The sequence below is a fragment of the Polistes dominula genome, unplaced genomic scaffold, assembly GCF_049000335.1.
Source record: "Polistes dominula isolate Pdom_NZ unplaced genomic scaffold, Pdom_raw_medaka contig_23, whole genome shotgun sequence".
In the NCBI taxonomy this organism is placed as follows: domain Eukaryota; kingdom Metazoa; phylum Arthropoda; class Insecta; order Hymenoptera; family Vespidae; genus Polistes; species Polistes dominula.
The window spans coordinates 933,716-944,010 of record NW_028300963.1 but is presented as its reverse complement, the minus strand read 5'-3'; the positions used below and the strand labels follow the sequence as shown (position 1 = coordinate 944,010).

The 10,295-nt window shown below is 31.4% G+C and overlaps 1 protein-coding gene across 1 annotated transcript; it reads right to left on the bottom strand.

Moving 5' to 3' along the window:
• Nucleotides 1–221: 221 nt before the first annotated feature.
• Nucleotides 222–9,191, bottom strand: LOC107065232 (uncharacterized). Its single transcript, XM_015318732.2, has 6 exons — nucleotides 9,050–9,191; nucleotides 5,517–6,127; nucleotides 4,890–5,063; nucleotides 4,177–4,295; nucleotides 3,948–4,094; nucleotides 222–3,855 (listed from the first exon to the last, which is right to left on the bottom strand). The coding sequence occupies exons 1-6, from the start codon at nucleotides 9,052–9,054 to the stop codon at nucleotides 868–870; spliced, it is 4,044 nt and encodes a 1,347-aa protein (XP_015174218.2). The 5' UTR covers nucleotides 9,055–9,191; the 3' UTR covers nucleotides 222–867.
• Between the last annotated feature and the right edge of the window lie 1,104 nt (nucleotides 9,192–10,295).

Genomic DNA, 10,295 nt, shown 5'->3' with positions numbered 1-10,295 from the left:
AAAAATAAAATATAGACTTGTATATATAAAATATTTATTATTATTATTATATTATATTTATAGTGTTTGTATTTAAATAGTTAATAATATATATATGTATGTATATATGTATATATGTACATTCTACAATAATTATTATTTTTTCTTATTTTAAAATAAGAAATTACTTTTTTTATAATAAGTACAATATATTAATTATGGTAGAGAGAAAGAGAGTTAGATTGTCGAAATATCGTGATTATGGCATTTATATCAATGTTAAACAAAAGATTTAAAAATCTATATATATATATATATATATAATGAATAATTAATTAATTTGAAATAAATGATATCATCGATATTTGACACTCGATTATTTAAAAATATTTACTTAATATTACGATTTGTATAATTATATTAAAATGCGTGATATATACACATACAAATTAAAAAAAGAAAAAAAAGGAAAAAGAAATACATTCACTTTGAAAACTCACATCCTGTTGTCTAGCACACTCCTAAAGATATCATAAAGTTATAATGAACCTTTTTATTTAATTAAAAAATGCTCTCAAGCACAATCGGAATAGATATTTCAATTGTGTTTTATATGAAATCAAAACTTAATCGAATTGATTATCTATAACAAAAAAAAATTCTACGATCTTGAATCTGTCTTTGATAACTGATTATCCGATCTCTTGAAATTCTTGTTGATGATTAATCACTGTGTTCATATAGCACCATTTATAATATCTCGATTATTAACAAAATTATTAACAAAAAAAAAATACGAATCAATAATAATCGAATAACAGATGATAATCAATTAAATTAGAGAAATTTGACGTGATCACTTTTAAGACGATTAATGAGCACGTTTTATTATCTATCAAACTTATTTTCAGATGGACATGTGACATACATCGGTACCGGTGGATTATCATAATAACCGTATAACGGTTGCGATACCTGCGGGGGTGGTGCGAATGGATGCATAACATGTACTGGTTGAACATAGGGCATCATTTGTACTGGTGTAGTAGGTACCGAAGAACCATGTACACCGTTACCACGACCTAACGTTGATCCGTTATAAGATCCCACGTAAACATCGTGATTAATTTTACCAGAATAAGCACTAGCGGGTCTTATCATTGAAGCTTCGTGAATACTAGATGCTACTGCTGTCATTCTAGCTTCGTTCATTTGAGTGCTCCACTTGAGCCGACAAATGCAGATGACTATGACAATGATGGCTATGAAAGCGACGACACCACCTACTATGCCAATTATTAAAGTGTCGTCTGTACTTGACACATTTCCGACGGAAACACTGCTGGTATGATCTCCGTTGTAATTTTTATTTCTATTGTTCTGAGTCGTAGGTTGTACAGTCCAGATAATCTCTGGTTCAGCCGTGGTTGATCTCGAGGAAGGTGTCATTTCTGTTGTTTGATATCTACTAAGGGTTGTTCGATCACAGGTAAGATATTCCTCGGTAAGATTGTTTAGTAACATTCCTGATACATAATCAGGAGTCATACAAATAACATTAGGTGCTCTATCGGCTAATCCTTTTAACCATCTCCAAAGATGTTTTGTTTCACAATTACAATTAATAGGATTGCTATCCAAACCGGTAAGTTTTACGGAACCGCTTCTTTCGTCTAGAGCAGCTAACAGTTGAACGGGCAAAGCAGTGAATTTATTTCCTGTTATATCCAATGATACTACCGTAGAACGTGGTACTGGGAAGAAAAGAGCTGCTGGTATTGTGTCAACGGATGTATTCTTCAAGCCGAGGGATAATGAAGGTACACGTACACCTACCAACGAACTTGAAAGTACAGTACGTAATCTTTCTCCTCGTAAAGTTAATAGTCGTAAACGAGGATGCGTTCTTATAGAAAGTTGCTCGTTTCCCACTGAAGAATCTTTGATTTCAATATCTAAGGTTTCTAGGTTTGGCATCCCTTTCAATATTCCTTGCACGTCGAAATAACCCAATTTCGGATAATTATATGCGTACAACGAACGTAATTTTCCCAAGTGTTTGAATGCGTTCTTTTCTATTCTCGTACAATTAGGAAGATCAGCGATCTTGAGTGAACGCAACGTGGATAATCCATCAAAACTGCTTTCATTGATAGCTTTAACGTCGTTGTTAGAAATTTCCAAACTTTGAAGAGTGGGAAGTATTTTAAATGTATTAATCAAATTAGAGAAATCCGTCAATTTGTTTCTAGATAGGTCGAGACTTTCCAACATGGTGGTACGTTCAAGAACAGCTGGTTTTATGTCTATTATATCGTTGCCAGAAAGATTTAAATGCTTTAAAAATGGTGTCTCAAGTCTGGTCAGAATTTTGATACCAGTTTGGGCTAAATTCAAAGATCTTAATATCTTAGCTTCTCCTAATATACCACGTACAGCATTTTCGCTTAGTGGATTTTCCGAAAGATCAAGTTCTTTAACATTGTTAACTATATCTTGTGTAAATACCTCAGTCATTTTATTTCTTGCAATTTTCAAACTGAATAACGATGCTGATTGTCTCTGTAAAGTTCTTATTGGTATTTCATTGAAGTAATTTCCCGATAGATCGATGCTCTCCACTGAACGAATTCTCGATTGATCGAATATGGTTTCAGGTAATGAAGCTAATTTGTTATTTTGAAGATCAAGATGTTGAAGACGTAACAAGCCCTCCATCGTACGTTCGCTTAACGTTTCTAAGACGTTGTTAGACAGATCTAATATTTGAAGTTGTGTAGAATTATGGAAGGCCAATTCTTCGACTGATTCTATCTTGTTTCCTGAAAGATTCAATGTATGCAGTCGACCGATTTGCGAGAATGAAAATTCACCGACGTTTTTTAACTCATTTCTCGACAAATCCAAATGTTCCAAAAATTGCAAAGATTTGATAAAATCGCTAGGGAAATGAACAAAATTATTGTTGGACAAATCGAGACTTCTCAATCTAGGATGAATCACAAAAGCTGTTGGTGATAATTGATTCAAACGATTATTCGATAAATCCAATATTTGTAATCCTGTTCCAGTATTGAAATATTCACCGATGAATGACGTCAATCTGTTGCCACGTAAATTAAGCTCGTAAAGATTGATCAAGCCTACGAAAGCTCCATTGTCGATGTGTTCGATAAAATTATTAGATAAATCTATCACAGATAAATTGTAATGATGTTGGAAAGTACCCTCGTCTATCTCTTGCAAATGATTTCCAGATAAATAAATTTTCTCCAATGATTCCAAATTCAACATCAAGACTGTCGGTAAAATTTTCAATCCTGTATAAGATATATCGAGTATATACAAGGATGATGGAAATATCGGTGGAAATCCTCCATAAAGTGCATTACTACTTAGATTAAGATATTGTAATCTTGGCAATTGTTTAAAAGTTTCCGGAGAAATCCTTTTCAATTGATTACCAGCCAAATTTAAAGATAATAAATTTCTTAATGGTAATTCGTTTATAGTGGTCAAACGATTGTAGGAAACATCCAAGTTCAATAATGTATCTTCCAAACCGGCGAACGTATTTTGTGAAATAGTAGACAACATGTTGCCAGAAAGTTCTATGCTAATGAGATTTTCGAAATTATAAAACAATCGACCTGGGATTTCTCGTACCAAGTTACGCGTTAATCCTAACGTAACGAGACTAGATGACGTAGATCGAATTAATTCCGCGGATAGTGCCGCTACACGATTGAATTCAACGTGAAGATGAGCCAATGCTGGTAGTCGTGTTAGTGCTGTAGCTGGTACTAATAGAATATTATTATCCTGAAGCGACAACCATTTTAATTTTACTAATCCTTCAAAGGATGATTCCTCTATCTGAAAATAAAAAATACACAAAATCTATTATTATATTCTATATTTTTTAAAATTAAACATAGAATTAGTAATACATATTTTCATTTATTTACCGTACGCAAAGCATTTAAGCTTAAATCGAGTCTAGTCAAAGAAGAAAGACTGGAGAACGTATTTATTCCAAGTCGACCAATATTATTTCGACTTAGATCGAGCACTTGTAATTCGGTTAGGCCTAACAAATGGGAACGTTCAATTTCCTAAATAAATTTTAAAATTAATTATCAACATTATAAATATATAATAAATTATTTCAATTTAAAATATAGATTACGAACTCACAGTAATTAAGTTATTCGATATATTTAAAAACTTCAAATCGGTTAAATGTCTCAAAGCATAAGTAGGGAATTCTTGTAAGAAGTTTACAGAAAGATCCAATTGCAATAAATTGTATGCACCTGAAATGATCGATTATTATTAGACAATAAAGATCTTTTTAATTTTCTTTTCTTCAATCTTCGATTATAAATTTCAATAGTTACGAAAATTCATAAATGCACAAGTTATAAAAATCTGCTAGTTTTAATATAGAAGGAAGTTAAAAGACTTGAGACAATAGTGTCTCGTGAGAACTTAAAAAAAATATGAAGTTCATTGTTCTTCAGAGGTCGACTACTTCTTCCTTGTAACTAAACATCATACTTTCGTAGGAATAATAAACGAGTGAAAAGACGCGCGTCAAATTCCCACCTGTTTTAATGATGTAGCAGATGAGCTTGATAGAACGAGTTTTTGAACATTATATTTTTGTTCTTACCGACCAAAAACTAAAGACATACAATTAATTATAAATATAATAATTTTTTACTTACTTATGTCTTTAATCACGAAAAAATATGTTACTCGACGGAAAAGAAAATCACGTGCATTATTATTATACTTTAATTTTTTCTTTAAATATAAGTTACATATATTATATTTATGTACGTTATTTATTCTAAATATATAGTAAAAAAATATTTAATTTGTTAGAAAGTAACTTGACCATATACCTTTAAATACATCGCTATTAAATCGAGTGAGATCGTTTCGAGATATGTTTAAAAAAAGCAAATGTTCTAATCCAGAAAGAGAACCATCCTCCATATGTGACAATCCATTATTACTGAGATCCAAACGTAACAAAGATTCACCTAGTGTTACAAATGCTCCTCGTGAAAGGGAACCTGTAAATTAATTTCATTAATAATCATCATTTTTTATTTATAGATTTTGTTCAAAATCAAATTTGAACAAATAATAAAACATTGTTTCCCTCGTAACAATGTTAAAGTTATATGAATAAAATCTATGATGTACGCAGCTCGTAATATTGAATACGTGGAGAAAGTTAGGCGCGAAAATTCTGAGCATCTGGTACGAATGTATCCTCCGTAACGAGTGAACCGTTAAGCAGCAATCTGAGGATCGATATACCTAACTCTTCAAGCAAAACTTTTCTCGTATTACGGGATTGTTATTGTCGAAGATTAGAATATTCTTTAAAATAGAAAATAATCAATGTGCAATCAAATTGTAATTTTATATTTAATAATAACCAACAGAGATAGATTTATATGCATACTTCGAGCATATGAAAATGAATCTAAAACTAAAAAAATAAATCAAATTAAACCTACCAATATTATTTCCAATAAGGGATAATATCTTGATGCCTTTTGGTCCTTTCAATGAAGCAGTAGGTACAGTAGTCATATTATTTTCATCCAAATAAAGTTCTTCGAGATTAATGCAACCTTTGAAAATTCCTTCCTCGATATTACGTAGCCCATTTTTCCGAAGATCAAGTCTACGTAATTCTTCCATACCATGAAATTCATTGCTCGAAAAAATAGGATTCAAATTATCACCGAGAAGATTATTGGCCAATCTCAATACACGTAATTGAGTTTGTGCTTGCAATTGACGATCCATTAATCTGTAAATGGAATTATCGGAGAGATCTAACTCTCTCAAGGTTAAGCCAGATCCAACTAGTTCTTCTGGTAAACTTTGATAACCACAGTATCTTTGGCTGATCGAAACTATCGGTTGGCCCTTTAAACTGTCCAAAGCGTCACGTGTAAACATAACATGATCGCAATCCATTTCTACGGATCTTGGATAATTCGATGAAATCTGACATTTGCAGGGTACATGTAAATCGCGTTTTAATTCTACGCATGGTCGCCATTCTGCCTCGTTTGGATGAATATTGATGACAATTAACAAACTCAATAGAAGATACGTACTGTAAATTATAAAAACGAAAAAACAAAAATAATAAAATTAATTTAAAAACAAATACGATCCGATTATAATGTAGAATAGGAAATCTTGAAAATAGATACTGGCTAAAGGAAGAGAACTATTAACGTTCCTTTGCATACTACTATATTCCTCGTTCCACTTTCAAATTTCAAACGGTGATAGTTATCGAGAAGAAAAAAAAAAGAAAAAGATTTTATGAGTTGTGAAAGAAAATGCATCGTTTTCGTCATTTTTTTTTTTTTTCAAAGAAAAGAATTATTATAGAAAATAAAATATAATTTCGTACAACTATGTGTAAAGATTTCTTCTTCTATCGTAGATGAGAATGATAATATTCTTTCTTTCTTTTTTTTTTTTTTTAATTGGAACATCGAAAGAATACCTTTCTTTTTCATTCATACATCGTATATTATCCTTTTTTCACACGATCGGACAATAACTTCAATTTCACGTGATAGTAAGTATGTGTATATTTAATTATTTCGTAGTATCTTATATACATTTCAATTTCAACGTCTAGTCATCGTAACTAACTGTAAATCAGAAAATGACTTTCGCTTCCCAAGTGTTCAAATTTCTTAAGATAATTATAACCCGATGGATGATGAAAAGAGAGAGAGAGAGAGAGAGAAAAAAAAAAGAAAGAAAGAGAATGATACTTTGGTGAAACCGTAAGCGGTGAAACTTATATACACACGTTCGAATCATTAATTACAATTTTATGAATGAACCCGATTCACATACGTAACGTAACGTAAATGATCATTTTCTTGTATACTTTTATTTTATCTTAATGAATGATAGCGATATAATAATTGATCTTGTAAAATACTCATCAAGATTTCTTCGTAACCCGGATTTTCTTGAACGAGTATTGGCAGTTAGGTTCGTTCAAACGAATCGTTCATTTCGAATGTAAAGTTGAATTTGGTCGTTCGAATAACGGTAGGTGTAAAAAGATTGTCATGACTTTGCAGACTGTGTATCGTATTTATTCTCTCTCTTTCTTTCTCTCAGATTGTCCTCAATTGAGAATTTCCATCGTGAACAAAAAATTACTATGAACTAAGAATACATGAATGAATATCAATAATCTGAAAGATCTTTAATTGGGTCAGTACGATTTCATTAATTTAATTTGTAATATGTCATAATCATGTTACAGAATACAAACAAATTACTATCATAGTATCTCGTGCATACATTAATCATTGTAGAAATCACTTTGATATATTTCACTTTTTATCCTACTTTATTTATTATTTTTTTATTGATTCCAAGTTGGTTATTGTAATGATTAGATATTATGCTGCGTAACGCGTTTCAATGAGATTGCTAACTCTTACTGTCATTAGAAATTCGCTGGTATGTGTAAAAGTGATTACGATATCCTTCCTTCCTTATCATAATTCAATAAAACTTTCTATTTATGCGAGTAATTAATTGTCTCTTTCTAAAATTATATACGTAACCATTTTTGATTTATTATTCATGCGTTATCTTTAAATGAAATGAAATTTTTTTTTAATATACATATATTTATAGACTTAAGGAATACCGTAAGCTAACGTGGTTGGATGACTTTCAAGTGAAATAATTTAAACAAATACTTCTTAAGAATACTAAGCACCACTTTTGCCCGACAGCTAGGTAATAGCTGAAAGACTGCAACCGAAGACTGCTTTCTACTGTCTAATTAGTAATACTGGAGCGCACCCACTTTTACGTTGCACGCAATCGCTAATTTCAAATTATTTTATTCTCACGTTCGATATTAAACACTCTTACACACCTCTCTCTAATCCTGTATAAATACGAACAATATACAATTTTTCCTTACTTCTTTTGTTACATATTTATATTTTATACATTTTTAATTATCTTATCATTCATTTCTTACAATACATTGCAATTTTTAAAACTATATATACTTATGTAATAATATCTGTATTTAAAAAAAAATTCATTTCATTTTATCGACACAGATTTCATTGTATTTTTATAATATTCATTAAACTTTAAATATCCACGAGGAATACATTTGATAGAATTAAAAAGATAACATGTAAAAAATGTGAATGAATGATACATAATTATTTCTTTCGTATTTTCCATAGATTTAAATTCTTGTATACGGTTTATACCATAATATAGGAACGATAAGTCAAGGAAAAACAGGTTTTATAGACAAAAGTATTCGCAGGAAGGAGCAACCTCGAAGATTTTTTCGCGATTACTCTCCTGCGAACTGGATAGACGAGTGTGGCACGATTTAATACACGACATTTATTCCTCGCGAGAATTTATCATTTATTTTTATTATAATATACAAAATCACGAGTTCATAAAAACAAACCAAACAAAACTCTTGTTTCTAAAAAAAAAATAAAGAAGAAAACTACGCGAAATTTGGCGAAAGGAAATGTTCCATCTTCTTTTCAAGTTTTAAAGAATTTCGAAAACTAATACAATGTATGTAAAATAACTGAATATATTTAATAATCTTCAAAAAATCTTGATGTATACCGCGAGAGCGTGAGAACTGATTATGTTCCGGATGAAGGTTAAAATTCTATCATGCGTGAGAAAGAACTTGTTTCATAAAACACAAACAGTACCATTCCTAAATGCACGTGCGTCATGAGAAAGTAATTTTAATAATTACATTCACTGTTAACAAAATGCAAGGCTATGATTTTTTATTTTTTTTTTTTGTTTTATTCCCTTAACTTTGTCGATAAAAAGTATGAATAATTTTTAACAAATTAAATATTAAATTAATAAAATTTGAAAGTAATCTATGAAACGATACATAATCAAAGTAAAACTTGTTAAAAATCTAATTAATCTAGCAAATATCTATACATTCCATTTTTCCATTTCATATATAAATAATACTTACACCATGATGACGACGATGGTGGGGGTATTGGACACTTCCACGTGCCAATTACAAAAATACCGATACCCAAAAGTTTCACAATTTTTTTTGCTAAAGGTGTGTCAATTATCCAGTCGTGTTATATCTCTTGATACCACTTATCACCTTTAAATCACCGTGTCAAATTCATGGAAGATTTTACAGATGGATCGATCATCTAGCGATGATCTTCATGGTCATCGTGTGTCATCGATGGATCGGTCACTTCCTCCTCTCACCTTTCTCTCCTCTTCTTTTTTATCTTTCTTATATTTATCCTTGTTCCCAATAAACTATACCTTTTCTCATTGGATTATTTTCAAATTGATATCACCATTACCAAGCATTATCTATTGGAATAGTTGAATTCCTTTGATGCGCGAAAACACTATAGGACAGAAGAAAATACGAGTAAAATACAAGACCAGAATAAGAAGTCACGGTAAGATCACGATGAGAAAAAGAATTGAAAAGATATATATATATATATAAAGATAGAGAAAGAGAAAGAGAAAGAGAAAGAGAAAGAGAGGAGGAAAAGATGAGATACCGATGAACGTGTGCACGGTGCCCTTCCCAGAGGTTCGCGGACTTGGACATAACGGGGATCCCGAGTTAACTCGTGAAGCAACTTCGGGACCATCACCGTACGATACCACCACCAGGTTACCGGCTCGGATATCAAGAAAGATCGAGAGAGACGGAAAGAAAAAGGGTGGGAGAAAGAAAAAGAAAAAATGAAAGAGAGAGATAGATAGATAGATAGAGAGAGAGAGAGAAAACCCATAGAAGGTCGTGGAAAGGAGAGGGAAAAAGAGGAATGGAAAAAGTACGCTAAAGAGTGACGGAGAAATGCGTTACTTGGCTAATGTAAGAAAAGAGCTCGAGGTAGGATCATGGATGTAGGAACAAGCTGCGGGTTTCTCGAGCAACCTTTCACTGACTGTTCTCTCTCTCGGTACACCTATACGAGTAACAACCGGTCGTCGTCCAAGGTATGCCGTTGGCTATCTTGCTAGTTATGCTGTTGCTAGTTCCACATCGAATTAAGACAAATATTCTTTGGAGTCAATTACTTCGAGATATTTGTCAATGAACTTTGTTTCTTATTGAATACCTTCTTATTTAATCTGCAATTGTTCATTCGTTATTTCATGTATATTAATTTAAGAATATGTTATTATAAATAAATGTAATTTAGTAGTTACGTAGGAAAGATCAGCATGCA